The 14,179-nt window shown below is 27.6% G+C and overlaps 2 protein-coding genes across 4 annotated transcripts; both read right to left on the bottom strand.

The window, feature by feature from the left end:
* Window positions 1-1,440: 1,440 nt before the first annotated feature.
* On the bottom strand, window positions 1,441-6,269 carry LOC108344972 (short-chain dehydrogenase TIC 32, chloroplastic). Of its 3 annotated transcripts, none has more exons than XM_052867699.1 (8): window positions 6,033-6,269; window positions 4,544-4,775; window positions 4,310-4,385; window positions 3,848-3,957; window positions 3,663-3,741; window positions 2,901-2,988; window positions 2,478-2,524; window positions 1,441-2,024 (listed from the first exon to the last, which is right to left on the bottom strand). In XM_052867699.1, the coding sequence occupies exons 1-8, from the start codon at window positions 6,136-6,138 to the stop codon at window positions 1,863-1,865; spliced, it is 900 nt and encodes a 299-aa protein (XP_052723659.1). In that variant the 5' UTR covers window positions 6,139-6,269; the 3' UTR covers window positions 1,441-1,862. The 3 variants fall into 3 exon arrangements, with proteins under 3 accessions (XP_052723659.1, XP_017439006.1, XP_017439007.1); XM_017583517.2 differs by having other exon boundaries at window positions 3,848-4,001; window positions 4,306-4,385; window positions 6,033-6,266; XM_017583518.2 differs by having other exon boundaries at window positions 2,901-2,985; window positions 3,848-4,001; window positions 4,306-4,385; window positions 6,033-6,265.
* Window positions 6,270-8,286: 2,017 nt separating this feature from the next.
* Window positions 8,287-13,619, bottom strand: LOC108344171 (short-chain dehydrogenase TIC 32, chloroplastic). Its single transcript, XM_052867700.1, has 10 exons — window positions 13,477-13,619; window positions 13,192-13,253; window positions 12,373-12,515; window positions 12,031-12,262; window positions 11,874-11,953; window positions 11,630-11,783; window positions 10,641-10,719; window positions 10,389-10,473; window positions 8,735-8,805; window positions 8,287-8,569 (listed from the first exon to the last, which is right to left on the bottom strand). The coding sequence occupies exons 3-10, from the start codon at window positions 12,476-12,478 to the stop codon at window positions 8,393-8,395; spliced, it is 984 nt and encodes a 327-aa protein (XP_052723660.1). The 5' UTR covers window positions 12,479-12,515; window positions 13,192-13,253; window positions 13,477-13,619; the 3' UTR covers window positions 8,287-8,392.
* Between the last annotated feature and the right edge of the window lie 560 nt (window positions 13,620-14,179).

Below are 14,179 nucleotides of genomic sequence, written 5' to 3' on the forward strand. Positions count from 1 at the left end.
TATTATTTTCCCTGTAGTGATTCATGTATTAAAATCATGTTTAAATTACTAAGTTGGTCTTTGAAAAATTTCAAATAAATTATTGGAACGTTTAATCGGATTCCTAAATCAGAAAAGTAAGTTCACTGGTAAACCACAAAATTGATGTGAAGATTTTAAAGATCACAGGATTCAATTAAAAACAATTATATGTTCAAGGTTGTTTAAAAAATTTCTAATGGCAGGAACTTACAGATTTAACTTAAAATGTTCAAAAGTTTTTATAGAAATTGTTTTCATATTTTCTTGAAGTTTGATTTATTGTATTTATACTGATGTACGGAGTCATACTCATTTCAAGAATTGTCCTTCAAAGCACAGGCCTTTGGCAACTTTTGATTTAGGTACTTTTGGGCAGCTTCTTTCTGCATCTCTATAATTTCATCCTACACATTTGAAAATTTCAATTTTAAAATCTAGTTTAATATTTTTATTGAGTTTTGAGTTTCAGAATATAGAGATATTATATAATAGACAATTTGAAATATTAAATTTGTATTTCAAAATACACAATTTAGAATATAAAATTTATATTTTAAATTCTACATTCTGGAATAAAAAAAAAATACATTTTGAATTCATAGTCCTATTCTGATTCTGTAATTCAGAATGTATTTTTTATTTTTTATTCTGAAATACACAATTTAAAATAAATATTTTGAAATGTATAATTTGAAATATAAATTTTGAAATAAATAATCTCAAATATAAGTTTTATATTTAGGATTGTGTATTTTAAAATACAAAATAAAAAATACATTTCAAATTCTCCAATGCAAAATTTATTTTTTAACAAGATGAAGAAGGGTAGGGAAGGAAAAAAGAGATGAAACAGGAATAAGGACAAATAGATATTTTCACAAATCTATAAAAGTGCAGAACGAAATGTACGGAGGTGCAGGAAGAAATAGCCTCACTTTGAGGCAGTTTACTTTTTGCGGTCTGACCTCCTTAATTTCTATGTTTTTTGAGCCACTAAGCTAATGGCGAAAAGGGAATTTTAATTTGTTTAATTCTTCGAATTAATAAAACTTATGTGTTTAGTTTTTATTAGAGATTAAATATATATATATATATATATATATATATATATATATATATATTTTCAATATGAAAAATAAAATGTTATATATGAAGAATAAAACCGTTAGTCAAAAAGGACAACATTCATATATTTCTTAAATATGAAACTTAACATCAAACTATAAAATATGTTATATTTTAAAGACCGAAAACATAGTTAATTCTAAAATTAATTACTTTAAAATTTGAAAAAAGAATATAGATTCCAAGATATAAAGAGTTGCCAAAAGGGATGATAGGAACCTTATTAGTGCAGAAGAATATGTTCAGCAATTACATGATTAATCCTCAAATGAGCGCACCAGAGATAAAGTTGCGTTACTTTTAAGCCATGTGAAATTGGAGCATAATCAGATACCTGTAGATACATCTCACACTAATTGGAATTTTTTTGTCAGAGTCTAGCTATGATAAGATATCAACTGACTTATTTATCTAACATGTTCAATTTTTAATGGATCATTCTTACGTCTGATAATTTTAGGGGCAGTTTCTTCCATCATCTATCAAATTTTTTCCAACATCCCATCATTCCGGATTCTATTTTTTAGAACGCACTAAATCGATTTCGGAAACATATTTCCGGAAGACACTCACCACTCCTATTCCGGATAAAATTTTCTATAATAATTTAGTGTTATATGGAAAATAAAATTCAGAATGATGGGTGCAAGGAGAAATTTGATAAGATGAGGAAGAAACTGTCATATATTAGTCTCTATTGGTTAGGTAACATAATATCAAGATTTGACCAAATTTGAGCTATGTTCCCACAGTTTCCTTGCCAGCTCTGGATCAACTGCTTGTGAACTTGCTTCAGCTAAGTTACTATCCGCAAAGTAACGGCCACTCAACCCTTTTAACTGTGGATGCAATGCAACGTAACATGTAGTTGCTGCTCCCTATGTTCAAAGCAAATAAGTATATATTAGGTGATAAAGGATGAAAATCATACTAGATAACTTTATGATAAAGGACAACATCCTTAAGCAATTTACTATGATAACTAAGTCATATACGAGATTGTCATAATTCTTTGTTGTCTTACATGGTTCAAGTGGAGCAAAATAATTAATTAAAAAAAGCTTTTGTAACCATTTTCACATATAGTCTATAAGCTCTAGCCAAATTTCCTTGTACTTGTCTACCAGGAAATTGTGCTAGATGAAATTGTAATCTAATAAGGAAGAACTTGACAAACCTGTCTCAACAAAGCTTTTTCCTAGTGATAAAATATAATACATTCAAATTTCCACCACCACCTTTATTTATTATTTCATGTAAGTAATGGTAGTTTATCTCACAGTGTGATAAGGTTTTATTGTTGTTGTGTTTCAAATACGCAACAAGCTTACCTGCTGGATATTTTTCATCACATATTTACCAAGTAGACCAACAAACACTGCATAAAAGTAGGAGCAAACTGTCAATATAACAAGTTAAGCAACTACAATTCACTTACATCCTTAGGAATCCGCTGTTTCAAGAAGAGGGTAGAATATAATAAAGATTTGTTCTCTTTATTTGTTACATACTGTTATGCTAGATTCATATTAACAGCTGACATATCGCCACACAGTTTGTCACCTTAGAACTGGATTAATGGATGGTTGAGAAAGGGTAATGATTGAAACCTCAATAGAAATGTCTTTATAATCTTGGACCTAATCAGAAAGTAAAAATATATAGACCAGAATATAATAACATGCATAATCAATGACAGATGTAGTTTTTCACGTACAAAAATAAAACAAAACACCAAACTAAAAAGGAATTACCATCTATTAAACTGTGATGACGAAATAGACTGGTGGCAATTGGTCCTGGGCTAACTGAGTTTGCAGTTACTTCTGCGCCCTCTTCCTGCTACAAGTAAACATGAAGTAGCATGGTGATTGTTCTGTTATATGTTGCTTTAACCTTTTGATAATGATGATATTTCCAGAAATAGGAAAATGCTTTTTCAAAATAACAGAAATAGGTTCAACTTGTGATTGGAAAAACCTCATAGATGAGCTAAATGGTAGCAGTAGGTGAATGTGATTCAATACGAATCTAAACAAATATGCTCACGGATATACATGAATTATTTGATATATGAGTAAACGATCATGCAGCACATCTTATTTAGCATAGGACATCTTAACATGTACATGACTAATTCTTATTCAGGGACTTGACATAAGGCACCAAACTTCTCATTTACCAGTTACACCATATTAGATTCCCCAGAAAATCATCCATATGTATTTGAGTTTGAGTTGTTTGTGACAAAGGTCCACTCATATATATTCTTCTGGCTAGATCATTTAGTGCGTGAAACAAACAATTCATGGGGCACACTGGCAGTCAGATCATGCATAAACTAAAGGTAAAACCAAATTGAGCCTTACGTTATATCACATCACATGAGCTCATTTTACATGTCAAATAATTATCAGAAACGTATAACGTAAAGAAATAAATTTCAAGCCACCAAGGCTGCATCCTCCCTGCAGATATAACATAACACAATCAATAACATAAATTAAGTTGGTCACCTTAAGCCGTCTGGCAAGCTCATTGGCATGCAAAACATTGGCAAGCTTTGACTGCCCATATGCAGACAAACTGTTATACCTGTACATTGATAAGTAAATGACAAAATATTGGTTAGTAATTACCAATGAAAAGGGGGTGAGCTGAGGGGAACACATAAAGCTAAAAAATTCAACAGTGTCGTTACCCTGATTCATCATTAATTTTATCAAATCTAATCCCTTCAGGATATGATAATTTATGACGTCTTGATGAGACATTCACGATCCTTCCCTCCTTCCTTTGTTCAATAGCCGTCTGTTTCATTGTTTCAAGCAATAAGTTTGTCAAAAGAAAATGACCTGCAAAGGGAACCTTATATCTCAAATTCCCCTAGAAAAGGGACAAGGTAATATTCCTGTATACAACTCAATACTATACTATAAATAAATAATTTCAGGCGAAAAAAAAAGGAATTTAAATTGATAAAATTTACAAATTCATAAATTCTAACTTATGAAATTGAGATATGGAAGTATACTAGGCATCTTTTTATATGACAATTTGAAACAATTATTGTTTCAATCCCAACGAGTATACCAATCAATCAAATTCCATATTTGTGTGTGTGTATTGTCTTCGTAAGGTTTAAGATGAAATTCTAACCTACATGGTTTGTTGCAAATTGTAGTTCTATATTGTCTTTGGAGAGCCTGAATGGTGTTGCCATGATTCCTGCATTATTACTTTGAACAGAAACAAATAACTTTCAGTGTATACAACAGCTTATGTTGAAATTTACCATCTAGCTTTCTTCAAGCAAACAGCATTTTGATGAACGTTTAAAGTCACAGAAAACACCAAAACTTCAATTCAAAGAGCACATATGAAAGTAGTAACATACACAAGTATATTCAGAGGAAGACCACAAGATTTGAATTGTGCTGCAAATTTCCTAACTGATTCCAGTGAGCTAAGGTCCAGCTCCATCATGTCAATTTTTGCAGATGGGTTATCTCTTTGTATTCTTTCCTTGATCTCCCCCCCAGCTGCCATATTTCTGATCCCCATAACAACATGAACACCGCGTAATGCAAGCACGCGTGCAGTTTCAGCACCAATACCACTTGTTGCCCCTGAAATAACATGTATCACACAATGATAACAAATCTCTTGCGTCAAAAAACGCAGAAAACGACAAACATTACACAAATTGAGCACCATGATGATGAATTAATTCCACCAACATGTGTTTTCCATATCTAGAACAACATACTAGACACAGCCACTCACAACTAAATATATTACAGGGAAAAGCAACCACAATAATAACAATATCATTATATAAAAATGTAAATGTAGCCGCAACATCAACGATTCTGGGGTTTGATCACAACTGCAATTGTTACCGCATCCACAGCACTTTATTCACAATTTTTTACAATTTCAATGATTCTGACAAATCCACTAAATGATTCTAGAAGTGTTAGAGATAATCTAAGAATAAATTTAACTCTCATATTGTTAGAAATGACAAAATTAAATACCATATAAAAAAAACTATAAACTCAATACCTCGAGATTTTGAATTAAAAATGATGGGAACCATTTTATAGGTTGGACTAAAATCATATATATACATATACATATATATACATATACATATATATACATATACATATATATACATATATATACATATACATATATATACATATATATATACATATACATATATATACATATATATGTATATATATATATATATATATACATATATATATATATATATACATATATATAATCTCTTCCTATTGAACTTCTCGAAAAGATCACCATGGAAAAATATAGACTCACCAAGAAAAATTGCTGAGAATAATCCAATTGTCAGACTTAGGTTTTGAATTAAAAGTATTTTCAGTCCCTTTAGGTTGGACTAAGGTCATATATGTAATTTCCTCTCAATAAACTACCTCAAAAACCCCATCAGGAAGAACCATCACTGCCACTAAAATTTAAACGTTGTTGAGAAGATATAGAAGCTTAATTCTCCAACAATGATTGATTAATACAAGCATGTCTCAAGCATGTCTCAAGCATAATCATAAAGACAGAAAGTGAAATCTTGCTCAATAACCATCAAGACAATAAACCTATAGCATTTCTTCTTTTTCTTCTTCTTCCTCTCTGTTCCACTTCAACAAAACAAAAATCTCAACCTAAAAGGTTGAAAATTGGAAACATATTGATTGAAAGCATATACCCATTTAAATAAAGTTTAAATTTTTAAAAGGGCAAGTTTGCATCTCATAAGAAAAACAGCACTAATGAGTAAATTAAGGAAGAACAAAACAAATAAAGGAAACCCATTTTCATTTTCTATTCACAATAACCTGTAACAATGGCAGTGAAGTCAGTGGCATCAATTCCCTGAGTAACTTCCTCGGCAGTAGAAGAAGCTGAGAATCCAGAAGGTCCTTTTCTTCCCAACCACCACATTTTTTTTTCTCTTATCCCTGTTCAAACAGAAGCTCACACAATCGTATTGTGCTGCGTTTCACTTCAATTTCTTGCTTCGATCAAAATCACACTTAGCAAAATCGTCTTCATTTTATACATTTTGACGTACAAGAACAGAATAAACGTCTTTGAAAATTCTGAATTATTACCAAGATAAGTATTTTTTTCATATATTTTTTGTAAGAAAATACTAAGCTTTTTTGAAGAAAATATAATATACTCAAATGAGATTTATTGACTAAGGTTTAATTTATTTTTTTTCAGCATATTTTTCGCCCGTGAATTTTGTTACGAAATTATGAAATTTACATATTTTACTATTTCATTTTAAATTTTATGCATTTCGTTGTACAAAAGTTTTGTAGATTGAATAATTGTTAAATGTGTATGAACTTTTCAGTTTCTTGAAAATTAGTAAATTAATAATATGTTCTTGAAAGTTTTATTTGTTCCATGGATTGAGGTTCAAGTGTATGGTAGTTTATAAATATAAAATTGAAGTGATTAGTTATTTTTGTTTTTTTTTTATAATTTGTCTCTCCTCCTCCTTCAAATACGTTACCTTAATGCTTCTTGAATTCTTTTTCATAAAAGTTACATTTCAATAATAAAATTGTCTTGTAAAATTTCAAAAAAAGTGTTATAGTTGTACTTTTTACTCATTTAACTACTAAATCAAAATTTTGATTCGTTAAATTGCTAATAACTCATACATTAAAAAACCTGATTAATTATTTACTTATTTTTTTTTCTTGATTATCCATTATTTTTTCATCTTCTTTTTCCTTTTTTTTCTTTCTTTCATTTTCATCTTCCTTCTTCTTATAGTGTGGTAATCGTATTAATTATCGAGGTGTGATAAATAATTTATTTGGATAATAGAAAATTGTTAATTTTCTACATAGAATGTAAATAAATTTACTTAAGTGAAAAGGAGATGAAACATAAAGTTAGTGTTGATGTGAAACTTGGAAGTCATTACAAACAAAGAATTGAGAAACAAAAGTACAAGAATCATATGAATAACCCGAATACAAGAATCATATGAATAACTTATGTGTTCCATATAATGTACTATATCCCTAAGCTATAACTAAATATATCAAAATAATTTTGAATCAAACATATCAAAATAAGTTTGATTAGTTAGTTAATTTGACTTATTTCTCTAAACTCTAGTTAAGTTAGACAAAATTTAGTTTTTTCTTTTAAAATATGAGTCAAATTGAATTTAATTCACAGTTAAAAGGATTCAAATAAGTTAAAAATGAATTGACATGTAGCTTATCAATAATAATCTTTTATTATTTTTTATAAATTTTTTATTACAGTTATTTACGATTTTTAATTACGCAAGTTGAAAATTCTTATTTTTATTTTTAAATAAACTAAACCGTTCTTCAATAATATTTGAATAATTTGTATATTTTATTTCTCAAATAATGTTGACACTTTATTTTCAACTAAGATAATAATATGATGAAAATGTGCTTATTTATTGTAATGTTATAAAAAAATGTAGTCATAAGAGTTTCTTATTATATGTGAAGTCTATTAGAAGTCCATTGAAAGATTGATGGTGTATATATTTATGGCGAAACTAGATAAATTGACGGTGTATATATTTATAGCAAAACTATAATGATTTTGAAGAAGTTTGTGAAGAAATCTAGATAATGATTTTGAATAAGTTTGTGATGAAATTTAGAAAAAAGAAATGTTGTCATGCTCTGATTCAAAAAGGAGCAATTTTAATTTTGTGAACTTTGAAAACAAAAGATATAATTTCAGATTTTACACCTACTATGACAAGAAAGCAAGACAAAGCAAAAAATATTTTTATCAAAATTGTGACAAACCGAATTTTTAAAGATTATTAAAATTTAAAAATGTATGACATACATTTATCAACTTGAGAAGCAATGTTGATCGGATGAAGATATTTTATTACTTAAATTATTGGTTTATATGCCTTAACAAAATATTATTATAAGTTTCTTAATTTTGTTATTATTTGTAAGAACAAAATGCTATAAAAATTGAGTATCTATATACAAGAATTATACAAATAAAAATTATGAAATGAATTATATTTTTTAATAATGGGTATAAATTCCACGCTTATACTAAAAAAATAAAATTTTAAGCTTGAAAAATACCACTCAAAAAATAGAAACAGCATACATTGTTGAGATTTTTATTAACCTAAAAGGGTATTCCATATCTAAATTGATCATTGTAACCTTGTATTTTGCTTCGTCAAGTTTATGCTAAAATCCCACAGTTTCTTGGCCAAATTCATGTCTCTGCCATGCGAGCATGCTTCTGAAACATTATTATCTACAAAATACTTGCCACTGATTCCATTTACTTCTGGGTGCAATGCTGCATAGCATGTTGTCGAAGCTCCCTATAATCATACAAGTTTTTTTTATACATTTTAGTTTCTAATTCTGGTTGAACTTTTTAATCTTCAAAAATTATATTTTGTTAAATGTAAAATAAAAGAGGAATACTTTGTGTAAAAAATATATATTTAAATCTACTTATATTGATTCTTGTGAGTCAAACTTACCTGCTGCACAGTTTTCACCACATTTCCAGCTAGAATATGGATTACAAATGGCCCTATCAGATTCCACATACCTGCATAAACCACACAGTATATGCCTATGTAACATAATTATACTATCATTATTAAAATGATATTAGTTAACGTAAAATTAATGTAAGAACATACTTATAATATCATATCATATAATGCATGGCTTTTATATACATTATATAGAAAGACCATTTAGAAAGAGTGCAACATAGTCTCATAAATTAATTTTAAATTTAATTCAATTTTATAAAATGATGTTTGTACTTATTTATATATTATAAATTTATTTTATTTTTAGTTAATATTATATTAGATATCTAATATACTTTTCTTACGTGAAAACATATATATTTTAACCATAAAACTAAATATTAATAAGTAATTGAGACGGCATGTTTCTAAAAAATAAATTTTTTAATAATAGACAATATAATAGACTAAACAAATAATAAAATTCATTATGATATATTTTAACACATTATTCTAATACTATTTAATAGTTTGTGTTTTCCTTATTCCATTTTAATAAAAATAAATTAGAAAATTTCTTAAGAATAATATATGTACGTAGAACCAAATCTTAGGAATATATGCTACGAATTTTATTAACAATAGTATATGTAAAATTAAATTTTAGTAATATATGTTATAAATTAAACAACTTTAGAAAAAAAAAGTTATTTATGTTAGAATTTAGTTAAACATACGTTGATATATATATATATATATATATATATATATATATATATATATATATATATATATATATATATATATATATATATATATTTTGGAATGAGACAAGTTTATAGTTACATGGAGTGAGTTAACATTATTAAAGTATAATATGTTAAATAAAATTTTAGGAAAATGTTGAATTAAATTTCACTGAATACTATTAATAATACTTCCAGGTGATTTTGTTCATTATATATAAAGTTAAAAGAAAATTGCAGTATAAGAGTATATTTTGGTTATGAAATAATTTTTTTTAACATATTATAAGTTACTTATAATGTTTTTAGTGCTATTAATTAATAAATGCAATGTCTTATAATGTGTTTATTACTAATTTATTTGATTAACTTATAATTAATGTCATTAACACATTCAAAATAGTTTATTTTAGGAGATTCTAAGTTATAAGCCATAAGTTATTTTAACTAACTTCTAGCCCGTATAGATGGTAGCTATGTAGTTCAAATAAAAAATAATAATATTATAAATTAAAGTAACAAGTATTTCATTATATTATGCTATGTAACAACTAGATATAATTAAAAATGTAAAAATAATAATTTTAATGTTACAATGATTTACATTTCTGAAAGTAAATAAAAAATAACTTTGATTAATATTCCTTATAACAACTCCTTTAAAAATAAAATGACTTCTCCAAGTAAAAAGAAAACATATATAACTTTTGAGAATTAAATAGAAATACTAAAAATTTTAATTAGAATTTGTTTATTTTAATTTAAAATTGTAATTACTATTTAAAGTAGCTTAATCGTTTGTGAAAATATCTTGAGATAAACAGCTAATTTACTTGTCTAGTAATTGAAATCATGTTATTTACATTATTCTGATGTAAACCATAAACTTACACAAATGTATGGATTACCTGTGAGTAGAGGACTCTGAAGGTAAATATTGGTGACAGTGGCTCCTGGATGAAGAGAATTAGCAGTAATATCCACTCCATCTTCCTGATCATTTGCAAAATCAAACAACTGCTACTATTATGGCATGTTGAAATAATACATAACATTCTATTTGATGAAAAAGATAACTACCTACCATGCTTCATCATGGTTAAATAAACTTATTAATCAACTATCAACATTTAATAATTTATAACTCACTATGCCCCAACCTTGAGACGTCTTGCAAGTTCATTCACATGTAAAATATTAGCAAGCTTCGATTGTCCATAGGCACGCCAATTGCTGTAACTATAAACAGAAAGAAAATTAATTATATGCACTTCTTTTGTTGAAATCTATATTATTCACATAATTATAAATACTCTATAAATGATACACAAAATTACATCTTTTTACCTGTTTCATCAATAAATAGGATTTTTTTTTGGATGAATTTGTTCATAACAACTTCTTCAGAAATACTTTTAGAAAAAGAAAATAAACTTTTCTATAAATTAAAATTGATTTAAGGATTAGTTAGATTATAAATAATATTTTTCATTTTAAGAGCAAAACGTATAATAGAATTAAATATCAATAAATTCCTAAAAGAGTGAGGTTCTGTTCTGTTCTGGGTTTTTTTAGAATCTGGTGCAGTTTCTTTTGAAAGTTATCTAAAAGGATAGATTCAAAAATATTTGTGAATACGATTAAGTTATGCTTTGAAACTACGACCTCTCACCTAATATATACTTACGAAAAGAATAAAAATAATAAATTTATAAATCATTAGTAACTGATATAAAAAAAAGATGTATATATATTATTAGGTTTAATATGGATACCTCTAAGAGTAACTGACACCATTAATCACTTTCATGCTAATCAATCAACTATATCTGTTTAGTACATATTATGTTGTTAACAGGTCACAGTGAGAATGCAAAATTAAATTTTCGTAACACTTTTTAACTTGGGAGAAAAATAAAAGCAAAAAGGACATGCACGACTGCTCTGTTTCTTAAAGAAAATATAAATGATATTTTATCACGTATAAATTTTTTACATTTATTTAATATTATCTTTTCTATTTTTATTGTTTTCTAAGAATATAAAATTTTATTTTTTATAATTATTTTATTTTTATAATATATATTTTAAATAAATATAAACATATATATTATAAATCTACTTGCATAGATTTCAACTACTTTGGTACCTTGATGGATCGTTAAGTTTGTCAAAAAGGATTCCGTTAGGATAAGTAAATCTATGGCCCATGGAGGAGACATTAAGGATTCTTCCTTGAATCTTACTTTCTCTTGCTGTTTTCTTCATATTTTCCAACAACAGATTTGTTAGGAGAAAATGACCTGTGAAATTATGTTCAAAACATTGAGATTATTTTCACAATTTCGACCAAGGCAATATGATAAAAAAAATAATAATAATGTAATGAATACCTAAATAATTTATAGCAAATTGAAGTTCAATGTTGTCGTTGGATAGCATGAAAGGGCATGCACAAATCCCTGCATTGTTTCTTAGAATTGAAGAGAAAAAGGAAGTTAGAAAAATAGTAAATGAAAGAAAAAGTAGAATGATGAAGTTGGTGGTTACATCAAAATATTCAATGGAAGAGCAGTTGAATTAAACCGAACTACAAAATGATGAACAGAAGCCATTGAACTTAGATCCAACTTCATGACATCAAGTTTAGCAGTGGGAATTTGTTTAAGTATTGAATCCTTAACATTATAAGCATCCATCATATCAATCACTCCCATTATCACATGCACTCCACGCAATGCAAGAACACGAGCTGTCTCTGCACCTATACCGCTTGATGCACCTATTGTTCTTTCAACAACAATAACAACTTCAATAAAAATGTCATTGTTTTCTATACGTTTAAGCATTATGAAAGAATCATTTATTGAGGAAGGGAAAGAAGAATGTGACCAGTAACAATAGCAGTAAGAGCAGTGCCGTCTATTCCGAGAGTAACTTCTTCAGCAGTGGAAGACCATGAAAATCCAGAAACTCCTCTTCTATTGAATGGGCACATCTCTTTTTCTCTGATGCAAATTCTCAATTCAATTCTTCTTTATATCAGTTTCAGTGTGGGTTGATGCCCCGACATGAAATCATAAATGACGTATGTTAGATGAAGTTTTGATCACATATTCCCTCAAACTTTTTATATATATATATATATATATATTTATTTATATAAAGTTTGTAAGGTTAGATTTCTAATTATTTAATAAATTAGTTTTATTTTTGTTGATGTGAAATTTTTTAATATCTAAACATGTGTGATTAGACATTAATAAATAATCTAATAATAAATTTATGTTTAATACTATATTAAGAAATCAATTTAAATCTAACTTAATAATACGAATTATTTTATAAGATAAAATTTACGTTCAGTTATATATAATAAACTAATAAACTGAGATTATTTCATGTGTAACTTTTAACTATATCCACTTATATATAATAAACTCTCATGTCTAATTTAACTATATGCTTTTAAATTTGAGTTTTGTTTTTGAACGGTGTAGAAGCATATACACCAAAACTACGTGGAAGATAAAGAAATAATAATAGCAACAGTATGGAAAATATACAGAAAAATTAAGTAGGTTGAAGTAGAAAGGTGGTATGAGAAGGAAACTTCTTTAAGCACAATGAAACAAGCAGAGAACCCCACAACAGACCTTACAATAATTAGAAGGAACCTTGGAAATTGCTAGAACAGAAACACTAGCAAACCTGGTTTTAAGACCTTGGATCTGTGAAGCTTGCCTCTTCTCTATGTTTTCCAGCGGTTGAATCTGAATTGCATAAGTTTGTAGATTAATATATAAGTTCGATTCTATTCCAACATAAACACTAAAATACAAAAACAAGAGCAAAAAACTTGAATAACATATATAAAATAATTTTTGTTGCAGCAATTTCTCAGACAGTCCTTGTTCCACCAGACATTTTAAATGTTTACCAACAAATATGAAAAACATGGGAGAACTATTAAGTATTTGGTAGGAGTTGATTTACCTACAGAATTCTTTGACCGTTTGAGAATAGATGATTCGGTTACCTCTCTCTCTATATAAAAGGGTTTTGTGATAACCCAAGAGAATTAAGAACAAACGAAGAAGAAAAAGATTGATAAGGACTTGCAGGTGAAGGTGGTATTGATATCGAGGATGGGCTAAGTTATACTCTTCGAAACTTATTATATATTATCTTCAACAACCATTTTTATTAATTTTTTATCTAACAACTTTATTTATTTTTCAATTAAACAATTTAATTTAATATTATTATTATAGAGTCAACAAATGGAGGAAAAGAGTGGGTTGTTAAAATAACTCTTTTACATATGAAAGGTTGTTAACAAAAGGATAAGTTGTTCAAAGGTTGAGAAAGGTAACGCAATTTATTAAGTAAAGACCGACGGGGACAAAGCAACTATCTATAAAGTTTATTTGACAATATAAATTTGCCAACTTTTTGATAACTACATCTATTGTCGAATAATTGGTTCACTTGAATGTCTTTTTAAAAAAACTAAATTCTTTTGTGGAAGAGGTTTTTGGAAGGGAAAAGTGGAAATTTGTTTGGCGGTTTCATTTCAGAAAAGTGAACTTCTTCCTCCGTCCTGAGATCTCATTCTCTCTCCACCACCATTGCTCTCACTTTCTGCTCTGGAAAACTTTCGATTTGTCTCCGGTTCTCGTTCTTCCTATCCACCATT

Source organism: Vigna angularis, chromosome 8 (assembly GCF_016808095.1).
Source record: "Vigna angularis cultivar LongXiaoDou No.4 chromosome 8, ASM1680809v1, whole genome shotgun sequence".
Taxonomy (NCBI): domain Eukaryota; kingdom Viridiplantae; phylum Streptophyta; class Magnoliopsida; order Fabales; family Fabaceae; genus Vigna; species Vigna angularis.

What these genes read in the sequence shown, in the direction of transcription:
- LOC108344171 (XM_052867700.1), bottom strand. Translation starts at nt 12,478, where the DNA reads ATGTGCCCATTCAATAGAAGAGGAGTTTCTGGATTTTCATGGTCTTCC. An exon ending in AACTTGCAAGACGTCTCAAG is followed by an intron (nt 10,474 to 10,640) that starts GTTGGGGCATAG and finishes GCAAATGATCAG; the next exon opens with GAAGATGGAGTGGATATTAC. An exon ending in TGGTGAAAACTGTGCAGCAG is followed by an intron (nt 8,570 to 8,734) that starts GTAAGTTTGACT and finishes GTATGATTATAG; the next exon opens with GGAGCTTCGACAACATGCTA.
- LOC108344972 (XM_017583517.2), bottom strand. Translation starts at nt 6,138, where the DNA reads ATGTGGTGGTTGGGAAGAAAAGGACCTTCTGGATTCTCAGCTTCTTCT. An exon ending in ATTTGCAACAAACCATGTAG is followed by an intron (nt 4,002 to 4,305) that starts GTTAGAATTTCA and finishes TTCCCTTTGCAG; the next exon opens with GTCATTTTCTTTTGACAAAC. An exon ending in TGATGAAAAATATCCAGCAG is followed by an intron (nt 2,025 to 2,477) that starts GTAAGCTTGTTG and finishes CTTTGAACATAG; the next exon opens with GGAGCAGCAACTACATGTTA.